Source organism: Pelophylax lessonae, assembly GCF_965119305.1.
Source record: "Pelophylax lessonae genome assembly, chromosome: 4".
NCBI lineage: Eukaryota > Metazoa > Chordata > Amphibia > Anura > Ranidae > Pelophylax > Pelophylax lessonae.
The window spans coordinates 417,117,304-417,133,821 of record NC_138771.1 but is presented as its reverse complement, the minus strand read 5'-3'; the positions used below and the strand labels follow the sequence as shown (position 1 = coordinate 417,133,821).

Here is a 16,518-nt window from a genome sequence, read left to right as displayed (position 1 = left end):
TCATGGTTCTGAATGAAGTCGACTATGAACTTTACAATTTTCAAGTCACCTTTAGAATACCACGACCAAGACTAGCAATTACCACATATAGGCTGTGTGCTACGTTTCTCTGTGTAGCATTGTTTAACCAAAAATGGACATGGAACACTGAAAACAAAATGACTAAAAAAGAAAGATCATTATTACAGTTCCTTATTGATCAAGGTCATTCTATTTTTAAAGTGTATGTCTATTATCTTTAGTCATGAGCTTCTCTTACTAGCACCCTTTTGCTTTGTTAAATAGTCTTGTAAAAGCTAATTATTATATCTGTTTCAGAATTGAAAAAAAAAGATACCCGATGATCTTGTCAGAAATTCAGAGCTGAGATTGTGTCCTGGGCACACTTTCTGTTACCTCACAGGGTTCAGTTAGCTTTCCCTGTTCTTATCTTGCTCTACTGAACAACTAATCTCTAGGCCAGTGATGGCGAACCTTGGCACCCCAGATGTTTTGGAACTACATTTCCCATGATGTTCAACTACACTGAAGAGTGCATGAGCATCATTGGAAATGTAGTTCCAAAACATCTGGAGTGCCAAGGTTAGCCATCATTGCTCTAGGCTGTGGAGATGATGGGAAGAATTAATTTATTTAGCTAAATTCAACTAGGCAGGGCTGAAATACTTTCCTGTAATTTATGTAGACAAAATCCTACAGAAATTAAGGCAGACCATAGATGGTGTGAATTTCTTTCCTGCAACCATTGGTTGCAGGAAAGAAATTTAACTGATTCCCCCATCAACACTGACAGTGCTGACAGAGAACTCCCTCCTGCCGAGCAATTGTCTGCTTCTGGCAGGGGAGCAGGACAGTCAGGGGAGGCCGTGCCCACCAGGAGAAGACAATTATTATTGCTAGCGGCTATAGCAGCAGTTAGGGATAATGGCAAGTGAATCTGGCAGGCCGGTTGTACCCTAGTTGATTGATATATCAACTTGGTACATACAAACTGCCCACACATGGTTCAAATCTCGGCTAGTTACTGCTTAACCGGCTGAGATTCGAACCATCAATAGCAATTTTGGTAGCTCAGAAGAAATATTTCTGTACTTACATGGTCTTTAAATAGATAAAGCATGGGTAAATGGACATGTGCTGCAGAGATATACTACATATTATTTTCATCCTGACATACACTTTAAGGAAGGGTAGACATCAATTCATTATATTATAATTATTATACTTTTTTTTCTACATTCTGCTCTACAAACTTTTGTTAGTTGCATATAATTAAAATGCCTACCATAGGTTTGACGATTGCTATGGTCTTATTAAAAAAATGTGATATAATTTGAATCTTTTTTGAGGATTTATTTATGAAATCATGTATTGCCAATGATATTCAAAAAAAGATTGTGATGACCTGTAATAATTGATATTTTTATCTATAATTCATTCCAGTTTTGAATGAAAAAGCAATAATGTATTAGGAAACTAAACATAAAATGTGGCAAATGCAAAAAAAAAAATGGTCATTAGCATTATAAAGAACTTCAACAAGAGGCACAACATTTTTCAAGTTTATGTGTATAAAAAATAAATTAGCAATACAAGTAAAATATCTACGAAAACAAATGTAGGTGCAATAGATATGTTAGCTTGTTATTGGAATAAAGGGTTAAGAAGAATGAATAGTTAATATCATATGCATTTATCAAACATGTAAAGTATGAGTCATTCTTCAGTACACTTTTATGCACACAGGGAAAAGCCTTATCAAGTATATAAAAGCAACCTTGGACATCCTAGTAGATGGGAGGTAATAATGCTTCTAATGAGTCTTCAAAGACTTTATACATACAGAATGGTGAAACGTGCCAGCAACTAAGGTGTTTTAAACAGCTTGTGTCCTGAATTTTTTTTCCTAAGCCCCACTTCTTGTTTCACACATAAATAGAACAGACATCCAGTTCTTGTCTACTGCATGGCTTTTAGTCTTAGTTCACGTAATATAGCCAGTAGACAATGTTGAAGAATGAAAAAACCACAGGAAAGATCATGCGTGACCATCTGTCAATGGCATTTACATCAGTCAAGTCAGGTATGGTTATTTTCAACTGGGATGCACGTCTCCGTAGTCTGCTTTTTTTTTGTACCACATGTCGTTCTAAGGCATTGCGTCCAAAGCTATGCCTTGGTAATCCGGTTTTTCGGTACTGAATGCTGGAGGTGTCATAGGCTAGCATGGTGCTTCTTGGATCACCAAGACCCATAACAGCTTCTGACGCTGCCATCTCATTTTTAATTTCAAGTGTGCTAAGCAAAATATTTTCATGTGGATCCATCTGAGAAAGAATAAAAACAAGAGCCATAACCCTTTTACCTTGATATGTTGATATCAATTTTACATTATTAAAAAAAAAAAATCACAAGATAGTAAGGTTATAAAAGCACACTAAATGCCTGAGCTAGGATAACAGTGGTTTCAGCAGATTAGGAAAAAAATAAATAACCTCTATCAATATACAGTATCAATGACAAGAAGAATTTAATATAATGGTATAATAAAATAGAACTTAATATAACAATAATAATCAAATACATTCATTTAATTCATTTATGGCAAAATTATCTCTGAAATACTTTTTCTGGTATTCCTGCTGAAGTAGGGACTACAGTTCAGATGGATCCATTTGTAAGCAAATTGTACCAGAGCATTAATACCCTATGTTCCAAAGCAGTGATTAAAAGATTGGTACTCTGGCATTTAGTGCCAGAGGTAGCATAGCTTTTGCTGAAAAAGTATTTAAAGGAGATGTACAGCCAAAGCTCGTTTTGGCTGTATATTTTCTATGGAACCCAGGAGTGCAGTTCGTTCTGTGACCCATTTTCAGCAGAGAGCAGTCTGTAGTCTGCTCTCTGCTGACATTACAGATGTTGGTCCAGGCACCACTTAATCACCACCATGGAGTCGGGATCTGCCAGGTGCCTGGACCGACACCTGGCTCAGCCTCTCAGCGAGCTGGCTGCTCCCTGCCCCTCCACAGCTCAGCACTCCAGTGAGTGAGGAGGGTGCATAGCAGAGAGCTGCTGACTGACAGTCAGCAGCTGTCTGCTCAGGGAGCTGTCAGAACCGAGCAATCGGCGGTGTTAAATTACTCTGTTCTCAGTGCTGAGGTGCCGGGGGACAGATGCATCACCGGAATGATGCTGCATCCACCTAGGTAACTATAAATGGGGAAAAACACTGAATCCCATACTTCTCTTTTAGGGACTAACTTCTTGTTTACTTTCACTGTAAACAGCCAAACCAGTTCAGACAAATTATTTACACTGCATAATTATGCAGCCACTGTGTGAAATATAATATACATACAGTATTTGACACTGTGTTTCACAGCAATATGTGTGACTACTGACTACCCACCATCTATGAGTACTAAATAGAGTTGGGCGGAATGCTTCTCCACCACTCATGAGAAGCCTTGTCATTTTCCTAATGAATATAAGCCTTCTTTTGATTGGGCAAGATGGAGATGTGGGTGGCTGACTTCACAATTTCCATGGGAAGGCACCCATAGTGCTGTGGAACACATCATTGCATAATGTGTGTAGCCAAGGCTCCTGCAGTATTTTACAGTGGGAGCAACATTTGCATAGTTATGTAATATAAATAACTTGTTTGGATTAACTTGGGCCAAACAAACTATGTAAAGTTATAGCAAAGCTGGAATATTACTTTAAAGTGTTAGTTCACCTTTTGAGAAAATATGTGAAGATGACCTAACACCAGATCCCCCTCCCCATCACCCTAATTCCTCCTATATTTACTTTCCATGATCCTGAGCTGTCAGGGCTCTCTCAAGTTGCTCCACCGATCCGGGAATATGAAATCCCTTTGCTTTTCTTACCCTCTCTGCCCAGCACTGCCAGGATGGACCAGTCGGATTCTAATTGGTCAGCACCATCACAGGGGGGGGGGGGGTTTGGTGTTAAGTCACCTTTTCAGATATTTTGTAAAAACTAACCCTTTGAGTACAAACTGAAGAATTGTCATTGTCTAAGGAACTGCATAAGTGATTTACAGCAGACTGACCGTGTTGAGGGGCCAAATTAATCAGTAAATCATTAAAATTAAATACTATGACATACCTTATTAAGTTCCATTCTCATTTGCTCATTATTGGCACTAGCAGCCCTTTCTGCTGCCTTCTTTTGCCTCTGTGGTCCCCTACCAAAAAATATGTAGTTGACCAATGCATACTCCAATAGTGCCATAAAAACAAACACAAAGCAACCCATAAGATACATATCAATGGCTTTCACATAGGGGATTTTAGGTAGTGTTTCTCGAAGGTGAGTATTGATGGTTGTCATAGTTAGAACAGTTGTGATTCCTAAAAAAAGAGAAAAACTGCTAATTACATAATTATTTAAAAAAAGGGTTATGCAAACCTTCAGTTAATAATTATTTTTTTATGTTTCCCCAGTTTTTACAGATTTATACCTGAATATGCATGTATTAAATCAATGAATAATTAGTAAAGTAAAAACCTCTACTTCATTTAATGCACAATGCTGCCTTTTTTTCTAGCAGAGCAATTAATCCTAAGATTTATTTTTTTTCAAATATTCTATTTATAAAGTCAATGACAGTGGGAAGGCACTGACATACATAACAAACAATTTCAAATAAAAGTGCGTATGCAGCAAATCACAGTAATATCAACAAGATGGCTAACGAAACAAAGAGCACTAAACAGTAACATAGATTACGGCATATGAGCCATAAAGTAACAATGGTAGAAATAAGTATATAATGCACAAGAACATGTGAAGACCAATATATGGAATATCATTTCAATAAGCTATTCCAGCTGTCTCTGTTGAGTTTTTACAGATACAGTAGAGGGGAAAGAGTAGAAAAAAGAAGTGGTAGAGAGAAGTAGTGTGAAGAGAGCATGAAAAGGAGAGGCACCGAGTGAAGGGAGGAAGGGGGATGGCAACAAACAAAAAAAAGGGGGGGGGGAGAAGCTGGGGAGAGAAGCGAGGCACCTACGATATTTCTTAATCTGCACTGCAAATTGCTCCCAGAAAAATAGTGTAGACTTGACAGAGTTTAATCACATGATAAATATACAAATATATATGCTCGACCCAGAGATGTATTGCTTGGAGCTGTCAATCTTTGACTCTCTTCAGCCCATCCTGAAGTATGGTAAATGCTAAATGTATACTGTAGATTTGCAAATAGTGAAATACCCCTGGCAGTCACATTTTCAGTTAATTACGGTGTACACTTTATGAAAGTAATTTCTACTGAAATGGATCCACTTAGTGCTAGCAGTTTAGAATTTATAGGTTTCTTGACCTAGACCAATGCATAGTCGGTATATTTTCGGGTATATTTACAAATAAGTTTGCACAATAGGTCAACACAAATGAATTCAATAAAATAACTTGCAAATGCTATATTTATAGTTGTCACACTTAAAAATCATATTTTTATCAATACATTTTGTAAACAATAAAAGATGGCGCATATCGCTTCTGTGTGAAATCTCCATGATACTTCACTCTTACCACTAGCTGAAGCTGATTATGCACAAGATATCTTGGGCTCAGTCTTGCCACTTCAATATTTTAATTGAATATTTGTAATTTGAAGAAAGAAAAAGCTAAGATAATAGAGTTACAGTGTTCTTATGTGACTATCAACTAAACTAGACCTCTAGCTAGTGGATTTACACTGACAATTATAATTATGATTATTTCCATTATGCCAACAAGAATTGGGAGATGCTTACCTAAGGCAACCCGGGCAGCTGATGCATCATAGTTAATCCAGAAAGAAACCCATGACAGAATAGTGATCAAAATAGAGGGCATGTATGTCTGCAAGATGAAATAGCCAATGTTCCTTTTTAGCTTAAAGCTAAGAGATAATCTTGGATATGAACCTGTAAAATATGAATTCAGGCATGATATGACTTTGAAAAATATTAGAACAATAACTGTACCTCAGTCAATGACAGGGGTTGGTAATGTCAACAGTGATCTGTGAAACAGGCTGCAGAACAAAGACATACACCCACATCAAATACATACATAGATCTAAGGATATATGTACTTCAAGTGTGAATATATAGGTTGTTTTCATGTGCTTTCTTTATTTTGTGCCTTTCAACACTGCAACGGGACATACTTTAGATTAGAGAAGACGGTCCATGTGATGTTAACTCTCTGCAAACCTGAGATAGGTATGCAGGTGGCACATGCAATATGATTTATTCTGATATAGCTTAACCCTCAGAAAATACTAAGGTTATCATTATAATCTGGGATGTATGCTTAACCGCTTCATTATGGCCCAGTGTTATCACACTTTATATGGTTTCAACACCTGTTAAATCTCTGGCTGCAAGCTTTGCTGCTGACAATGAACACATTCAAAGGTTAATATGGGTAAAGTTTTCGATTTCAATGCTGCTCATTAAGAGAAGTTAGTAACAAAAAAGGCAGCAGTGATCCACTCTAAGATCTAATTAGTTATAGTTACTTCATTCTGAGTTTCAAAAACAAAGCATGTCAGCAAAGTGGCATATAATGATAAGTAGAATATTCCCCCAAGATCCCATATATTTACTAATAATGTTTTAATATTCTGGTCATATTATACTGATGCTCACTGTCTAAGTTAGCCATTAGGTGCTCTGGGAGGGAAGGTTCACCATCAGCAGTTGATTTACTGAGTGCCAAATATGGTGCAGCTCTACATGGCAGTCAATCAGCTTTTAACTCCAACTTATTCAATTAGGCTTTGACAGCAAAAAACTGGAAGATGATTGGTTTCTTTTCAGAGCTGCAACACATTTTGCACTCTCTAGGTTTAGTAAATCAAACTCTCAGACTACCCATTTTGACTGTGCTCATAATCCTTACTATACAGAAGGTAGATGAACAGCAGTCACCTGACCACTGTAAATACATAAGTGAGTACTTTGCAGCTCATTTTTAGAAAAAAATTGTCTGGATATCCGCAATCAACACCTTCCTTACATTGTAATGACTTAGGATTTACATATAATTTTAGAACATAATTTTGGCCTTACCTCTAATGTTATATGATAAAAATTGCAGTGCTAAATAAATAAAGTTCAAAGTAAATCATTAAAAAAAATTCCATATAGTGCTTGAACACTGAAGTACATAGTGGCAGATGAAAAAAAAAGTCTATTAAAGTAATATTCAAAGAAATGTGAATGTTTAGATGAATATCCACCTGATGCACCTCTGCCATGATAATAAACAGGATGTGAGCTTACCAGAGCTATAGACTCCACATTAGAGGAGTCTAGACAAGCATTTAAATAATGATCCAGCCCTTAAAGTGAATTCCTCAGTAGTTAGACTGGAAAGGAAGGTAACATGGCTGGCCAAACAAACCCCAGGTGCTCCTCAGACATGACCAATAAGGAAGAAAAAGGGGGTCAACATAGTGTAAAACCGTAAAACACTTTTATTTTGAAAAAAGGTTACTAAACACTTACAGCAATCCAGTGAATAGTCAGAAGTTAAAATGGTAATTCCCGGGATAAAAATGACTTGTATACAATCTCAGTTGGCGTGGTTAGTTCAGACATAGACTACATCCAGGACATAGTGTTTTACAATTTTACACTATGTTGACCTCCTTTTCTTCCTTATTGGTCATGTCTGAGGAACACCTGGGGTTTTGTTTGGCCAGCCGTGTTACCTTCCTTTCTGGTCTAACCACTGAGGGATTCGCTTTGAGCGATGGATCATTATTTATATGCTTGTCTAGACTCCTATAATGTGGAGTCTAGAGATCTGGTAAGCTCACATTCTAGCTATTATCAGAGTGGAGGTGCACCAGGTGGATATTCATCTGAAAAGTCACATTTCTTTGGAAATTACTTCAATGGAGTTTTTTTTTTTTTCATCTGCCACTATGTACTTTAGTGTTTAAGTACTATATGGATTATTTTTTAATGATTCACTTTGAACTTCATTTGTTTAGTGCTGCAAATGTTATCATGTGTGCTTTTGCACAATTGGTTCAGTTGTGAATTCGAAAGCAGCTTTTTTTTCACTTAGGTTATTATCACCTGTGCAGTAATATTTTTTACTTTTTGTTACCTTTAATGTTGCAGTGTTGTACAAGCTCCCCTTCTGTACTGAAATTACTTACTTACTGAGTCTACTGGTCACTGTAACATGCCCATAGTATACCTTGGAAGTTTCAGCAATTCAGTTACAGCCTGCCTCATTTCATGGTTGGAGGACATCCAGCATTTTCTAGCATCTCCCCCTCAGCCTTGGTTTCCCTTGCCCACCCATTTCATTTGTTCAGTCATAGCGGATCAACTTTCTATTTTTATGACTTATATGCAGGGACTAGTGGTCAAATTAGGTTCTGCACACCCATTCCTTGGATTGTATCAGTATGATTAGCTTGAGTTAACCAAATGTACCCTAGAATATTACCCATATCTAGGATACTTAGACCCATCTAGTGGGCAAATGTGGTATGTTCTGCTTTAAATCAATGAAAACCATTCAACCGACACAGGAAATAGCCTAATAATGGGGTTTTTTGCCCCATTCGCACAGAACAAATCTACACACACTTACACTGGGCGAACTTATATGCAAGATTTTTGTAAATACACTCCTAAGTAATTGTCAATATTATTTTGTTTAACGTATAGTGTTGTCAGGACAAGATCATGGCCTCTATGTATACTGTACATAGCCTAAAAATGAAGCATTTTAGGAAGACATATAATGATCAGTTCCCATACATTATATTTACTTACCAGTGGAAAATACAACATTTTTGGATAGGAGCTTGTAGTCTACAATGGAAAATTGTGGCAGTTCAATTCTTTCAACTCCTGTGACAGCATGGTTGCCCCCCCTCCAATAAAATTCAATGTCATCAGTTGTATAACCATCTAAGATAGAAACAGAAAACACAGATAAGCAACCTAATAAGGAATGACTAATGTGTGTAATATTCAAAATTATAGTTTAATAGAGAGTATTAAAGAAATAAATGGTAGCCCAAATGTTGTTCTAAAGGACTTAAAACACACATTGAATAGCCATATATTGGTATAAAAATGTCACTTTGGAAGATAAATACCCCTTTACTTTCTTACAATTTTGTGTACAAAACTCCTCCATAAATCAAATATTTTGTCTTACATTTTTGTGCTGTGGCATTCAAATTTGCATTCACTAAATGCATGGCACTGCACCTGCTCTATGAGCAAGGCATTGCAGAGCCATCTATTGCAAATGGCACCCTAATGCACTGTAAAGGAATGCACAATGAAAAGCACACCACTGCGTATCACAATATACATATTGGGTTCTAAGTATTTTTTCATTCATCGTGGTTCTTGTCAGCCAATTCACAATCAATGGGCTGCCCTAAGACAATACATAATAACGCAACAGTGTGTTAATGTTAAACTGTTTATTAGCCTTGCTCGTAGTTTCCTTCTGCCTTGCCATCAGGGATTTCCCTATGGGTCTTACAAAGGAGTATATTTAAATTAGTAAGTTCATTTAGACACATTGGCCCTATTACACTATTATAGTTCACCGGTAGGGAGCAACTTCCAGTTACAGTAGAACCTACAGTACATTTGACCCTAACCCAGGCTGTTCAGAGTTCAGTGAGCCATTGAGCAAGCTGGCAATACTTAGCCAGTTTACCAATGCAATGCAAATTGCCAGCTTTCTCTGTGTACACAAACGAGCCGAGGCTCTCCCATATATTGGCGGTAGTATCACTACCATTAAATGACAAATACCTGTCCAGCTTCTGTTTGAAAGCACAGTATCCAGGGATCCTAGATGATGTCATTGACAAAATATGACCATGACCAGCAGTAGTGCAGTGAAGCTACATTTGTCAGGTCATGATGAATGTAGGGCATGGTGATTTATGCTGGATGAACATAACTGAATGATGTAATTGATACTTAATTTACATCATGGGACTGAACTGGGGATCTGTAATTTAGCCGCAAATGCCCTACTACTGAAAAATGACAAATCCTTGGTTTGCTGCTGCTTGTAAATTATCCAACCAAGGATTTGTTTAGCGTCAGTAGCCACACATCTGCATCATTGGATTTACATGGGGGACATTGTTTAGCTTTTTGATGTCATTTTTGTGTATTCACATTTTTACTTTTGTTAGAATGCATAAGAAGGGGTAACATTTTTCCACTGGGGAGGTGGTTATCTGTGGGGGTCCCTTATTATTAAAGGGGCTTCTAGTTTATAATAAGGCCCTTTCCCACAAGTCACCACATCCCCTTTGAGGGACAGAAATCGGGGATGAGGCCTTTGTCTTGCTTGGATCCCCCCTTTGCAAGGGATTCAATGTTGAAGGGCATATGGTCTGCTATGGCCACACCCTCCCTATTCCTGGACACACAAGCTGCATATCTGGATAAGGATCTGGCATGAATTTTATAAGGAATCTGTACTCCCCATTATCTGGTATTCTTTTGTATTGGCCCTCATGGCAGGGCCCCTCTACCTGTGCCCTTTATAATAAAAGCTTGCACAACAGCCTTGAAAATGTTTAGACAAAATAGAAATCTTCAACTTCCATAGACTTTAAAAGGGTTTGGAAATAAGGTTCAAGACTTCCTAAGGGGTTCGCCGTATTTCTTTTGATCTGCACTTAGCCTGGTTCCATCATCAAAATGTATATACCAATCACTCTTCCCACTTGGGGGAGATCTATACTTCCCTGACAGTCAGTGGAAAATAATATTTTAGAGTTAACTTTTTTTTTTTTTAGTGCATCAAATTTAGAGCAAATATATCAGATGGTGAGAGCATAGACATAAGTAGAAATAGGCATGGTGGCTCCTTTGTGAGAACCAATCAATGATGGGAATCAATAAAAATGAATGGTGAGTCCTTCCAAAGAACCAATGATGAATCCAAGCAATGGATATCAAATTCTGGCCAGAAAAACTGACTGTAGCATTGCCTTGTGGAGTGAAGAATAAACTGCAAATGAGTAGTAAACTCAGCCATTGCTTAATAAATACGAACCTTTGAGGAAATGGAAATTCTCTTTACATTGTTGGGTTAACCAAAAACATGGATGGAGCCATAAATACACTCCCCAACACTCACAAACACACAAACAATCCGCACACTGGCTATTAGGTCACATGTCAGCAATACCAAATTCCCTTTTTTTTTTAGTAAAAATAGGCCTTATCCTGGCCATGAACAAAAAAAGCATCGCTCCCAAGCACCCTTATGTGACCTGAAGAAAGTGAACAGTAAATGTAGAGTGAAAATGTCTTGCTATGACAGGCCATTCATGACCACCACGCAGGGTAGAGATCCTTATGTGACTAATTCCACACTGACTTAAAGGACAGCTTTTAATTTAAAAAACCCGCACTCTAACATTGTGTTATTTTTTTATAGAAGTGATTCATGTTAAATTCTCCCGCAGTGGCTACCCTTTGGTCTGTATATTATTTTTCCCCACTGGTGTTCCTCTGTATTGGTTCAGGTGGTGTTCTAAAGCAATAGCAGCAAAATGGGTTTTTAAGATTTTTAAAGAAATGGCATTTTTTGTACTTCTGTACCTATTTCTGTGGAGTACTATTACTTTGCATCCATACACCCCAGAAAAAGATACAGACCTTCCTTCGAAACACTTTGGGTGTTTCTGTCACAAGATACAGCTCAGTCTGCAGACGAAGGATGCAGCAAAATGTGTTTGATCCACGTATGTTGTTATTATGTGCATATATGGTAACATATAAATAAAAACTTTTATTATTTTATTTGCTTTTGTACCAATAAAGCACATATTTATTGTTTAACACAGTTCATCATTTTTTTCCTGTAAAATCCCAAATTAAGAGGGGTATGTCTTTGTTAAGATGTAGAGTGAAAAACGTGTACCAGAAAAGTAAAATCAAAAAGCATTTGTATATACATACTTTTATACAAAGAATAAAGGTTTTAAAAGATTGATAAACACTGATAAGATATGGTAATTTTTATGAACACTTTTACATGAGAATGTCAAAAAATTAAAAACATTGTGGTTCTACAAAGCTCTTAGTGCATTTCATTGCATGTACTATAGATAGCTCTTTTATTTATGCTTGAACTGAGCTGCTTACATTTCCTACAAACCAGTAAAAGGGCTATGTCTAATATTAAAAAATATATATTAACAGTGTTACTTTTGACACTTTTCTCTTAAATGAAGTAAGGAAGACCAGCACTTATCTATATTGGTATTTGTTTTAAATTTAAAAAAGGAATCGACAGATTTTTTTAACGTGGCAAATATTGTAACTGTCAAATTCACTGCAATGCAGTTAGTCAACAGTGAGGTCATTTTACCATAACTAGGAATGTGTTTAGTCATCCAAGCATATTGAATATGCAATCTTCACTTGTCAGGCTCTGACCAGTGAAGTGTAAAATAAATGTACTCTAAGATGTAGCTATTACAAAAAAACACCTATGCTATTATAGCATTAGTTGACCTGAAATAGGTAAAGGAACAATAGAAAGGGAATTCAAAAGAGGAAAGTATATTGAACTGAACTTGTACATTTAAAAAGTGCATATAATCAGTGCTTATTAAGGAAATGCATTGATTTCAGTGGGGAAGGTGTTTTTTGGTTGTTTTTAAAAAGACCAAGGGCTTTAAATTGCTCCTCCAGGTTAAGTAAGTTTCTTTCAACTATCACGGACTTCTTCATGTGCCAAAAACAGTTCTTCATAAGCTGAGAACATGCTATTAGATAGTAAGGAAGAAAATACCTTTGATACACTGTAGTGTTGTAGCATATCATAGTATTTCTGGAAAAATAATTTCACTTGGCAGGCAGGATGGCACAGGCTGCAACACCTCTTGATCACCAGGCCCCCACTGGTTTAAGTACACATCAATTTCCAGGCATCATCACAGGGCTCCTAAAAGACCTTTGAAGTTTTCACCTTTTTGGCTTTGCTGTCCTGCACCCAGAAAGCCACAGCTTACCTCCATGCTGGGATTAATAGACCCTTCTGCCTTTATATGTCTGAGAGTGGTGGAATTCTGGCTTCTACTTATACTATATACACTGCTCAAAAAAAATGAAAGAAACACTTTTTAATCAGAGTATAGCATACATTCAGTTAAATTCCTGGGATATTGATCTGGTCAGTTAAGTATCAGAGGGGGTTGTTAATCAGTGTCAGCTGCTTTGGTGTTAATGAAATTTACAACAGGTGCACTAGATGATATAATAAAAACCAAAAAGTGCAGCGCTAAAATCAGTATACAATAATATAGCTGAAAAGCTCATATAAAGAAAACAAAAAAAGGAGAGGGGATAGTGTCCAAATGAATAGTCCCAATATTAAGTGCAGAGATGTGAATCCACGTGCAAAATAACTTTCTTCCAGTGACACCAGGGAAAAGTGTAGGAAGGGGACACCCTTGTGCTCAGGTATAACAAGCAGCTTACCGAAATTCCGTGGCTGCTCAATTTAATGAGACAGCCTCTCCCAGCTAGTAATAAACCAGTAGGTCAACCGATATCAAGTTTAGGTGCTTCCAAAGACTCCAAAAGCCGAAAGCCGTTTCCGGTGTGTTGTTAAACCGATCACATTAGTATGTGGCACACTTGGAACTTCTCATATACTCCATTGAACATAAAGCCATATGTGGAAAGAAACAGAGGCCCATAGCGTAATCCCATAAACCAATAGGTACATTTATTAAAAAAACTACTTACAATTTAAAAGACAAAAACAGGCATGTAGTATGTTCCGGTCATGGATCTAACCGCGGCGTCCCGCAAGTCTCCAGATCAGCATATGGATGAACAGCCGGCTTCGTTGGGGGGCGTGTAGACATTTACGTCTGGGATCGCCAACGTTTCGTCATAAGAAAGACTTCTTCTGGGCGTGATTGCACTAGATGGGCAATAATGAGACGACCTCCAAAACAGGAATGGTTTTACAGGTGGAGATCACTGAATTTTTTTCCTACTCTTTTCTGACTGTTTTTAACTAGATTTGCAGTTGGCTAGGGTCAGTGCCACTACTGGTAACATGAGGCAATAGCTGGACCCTATAAAGGTTGCACAGGCAGTCCAACTCCTCCAGGATGGCACATCAATACGTACCATTCCCAGAAGGTTTGTTGTGTCTCCCAGAACAGTCACAGGAGCATGGAGGGGATTCTAGGAGACAGGCAGTTACTCTAGGAGAGCTGGGTAGAGGACCGGTATCTGCTCCTTTTGTGCAAGGAGGAACAGGATAAGTACTGCCAGAGCCCTAAAAAATTAACTGGTGTGAATGTCTCTGACCAAACAATCAGAAACAGACTTCATGAGGGTGGCCTGAGGGCCCGACGTCCTCTGTAAAGCTCAATTACCATTTGCCATTGAACACCAGAATTGGCAGGTCTGCCACTGGCACCCTGTGCTTTTCACAGATGAAAGGTGAAAGGGTCTGGAGAAGACATGGAGGACATTATGCTTCCTGTAACATCGTTCAGCATGACTAGTTTGGTGGTGGGTCAGTGGTGTTCTGGGGAGGCATATCCATGGAGGGATGCACAGACCTCTACAGGCTAGACACTGCCGCCCTGACTACCATTAGTTATTAGGATGAATCTTTGGACCCATTGTCAGACTCTATGCTGGTGAAGTGGGTCCTGGGTTCCTTCTGGTACACGACAATGTCCACCCTTATGTGGCAAGAGTATGCAGCCAGTTCCTGGAGGATGAAGGAGTACCATTGAATGAACCCCATACTTGCCTGATTCGACACTGCCAGGTTGCACCTCAGTCTGTTCAGGAGCTCAGTGATCTGGTCCTGATCTGGGAGGAAATACCCAGGACACAATCCATCGTCTCTTTAGGAGCATGCCCTGGCGATATCAGGCATGCATACAAGCACGTGGGGGCCATACAAACTACTGAGTACCATTTTGAGTTACTGCAATGTCATTTCAGCACAATGGACTAGCCTGCTGCATCATTTATTACTTTGATTTTTGGGGTCTCTTTGAGTTCAGCCCTCTATAGGTCGATAAATCCTAACACATTACCCAGTTCATATCAGTATAGATATCCAGCATGACATTTTGCCCCATTAGGATCTGATGTGTTTTTAAAATGTTTCTTAAATATTTTTGAGCAGTGTATATTAATTATACCTTTTTCACAAAAAAATAAAACAAGCAGTAAATAAAAAGTAAAATAAGAAAAAGCAGCTGTACAAAAATACAGAAACACACACAAAAAATAGGTAAAAAGGTAAGGTTTTCCTAAAGATAAATCATTTGTCATTAGGATCATTTCAGCGTGCCATGGTGAAATTAGAGTCTGATTTATGCTAATGGTCTGCAGCCCAATATCAGTATCTTCGAAAAACGTTTTTTACTGTAATCTCTCAATTTTTTCTTAGTAAGGGCTGTCATCTGAAATTCCACTTCTAATTGAAATGCGTCAGTGCAATAATCATACTGGACAGGGGAATCAGAAGTGGTGGACTCCAATGCCTTTTTACAATAGGACAAGGTTGTTGGAGAATAAGCAATCTATTAAAGGTCAAACGTGTTTTGGGAATGTATGAGGACTTTGTAATATCTGCTTTTAGATATTCATTCTTTTATAATTTTACCTGGTGTCTAATGATTGGAGTGTGCTGCACTTTTTTTTTTTTTTAACAATTGGCTTACTGATACTGATCAATTGAATATAGTAGCAAACGCATCAGCGTTGATTTACTGAAACTTGAGAGAGCAAAATCTGGTGCAGCTGTGCAAGGTAGTCAATCAGCTTCTAGCTTCAGCTTGTTCAATTAAGCTTTAACAGTAAAACCTGGAAGCAGATTGGTTTCTATGCAGAGCTGCACCAGATTTTGCACTCTCCAGTTTTATTAATCAACCCCACCAAGTGTCACAAAGAATCAAAGAGCAACAATATTTTAAAAGCTACACCACAGAAGGTATAAATATTGAATTGTATTCCAAATGTGATGTCAGGTTTTGGAAAAAGTACCACCTGGATCCATATTTCTGGGAACACAACACAGACAGATGTTTCAGCATTTAATATTATATGATGATTGAGAGACTGGGCTTAAAAGAGCATAATGGTAAAGCAGTAAGGGGTCAAATGCAGAGAATGAAATCATTAACTGGGATGATAAGTTATGTACAATTACTTATGATTAGTCATGGGTAGTTGCTAGTATCTAATTTTTTACCAAAAGGATTCACTGGCAAACCACTTTAATGCTTTTGTTTTACTTAAAATGTGTATGTCACTGAAAATGAACGCACACTTTAACCACTTCTGGCCCGGGCCTTTTTCTGACATTTGTTGTTTACAAGTTAAAATATTTTTTTTTGCTAGAAAATTACTTAGAACCCCCAAACACTATATATTTTGCAGAGACCCTAGAGAATAAAATGGAGATTGTTGCAATATTTTTTATCAC

The 16,518-nt window shown here is 37.7% G+C and overlaps 1 protein-coding gene across 1 annotated transcript in view; it reads right to left on the bottom strand.

Moving 5' to 3' along the window:
* Nucleotides 1-1,549: 1,549 nt before the first annotated feature.
* GABRB2 (gamma-aminobutyric acid type A receptor subunit beta2) overlaps nucleotides 1,550-16,518 on the bottom strand; it is a 672,214-nt gene continuing 657,245 nt past the window's right edge. The window contains exons 6-9 of the mRNA XM_082254879.1: nucleotides 8,823-8,960; nucleotides 5,790-5,942; nucleotides 4,135-4,379; nucleotides 1,550-2,327 (exon numbers count right to left, since the gene is read on the bottom strand). Coding sequence (XP_082111005.1) covers nucleotides 1,980-2,327; nucleotides 4,135-4,379; nucleotides 5,790-5,942; nucleotides 8,823-8,960 — 884 coding nt within the window. The 3' untranslated portion in view covers nucleotides 1,550-1,979. The remainder of the gene's footprint in view (nucleotides 2,328-4,134; nucleotides 4,380-5,789; nucleotides 5,943-8,822; nucleotides 8,961-16,518) is intronic.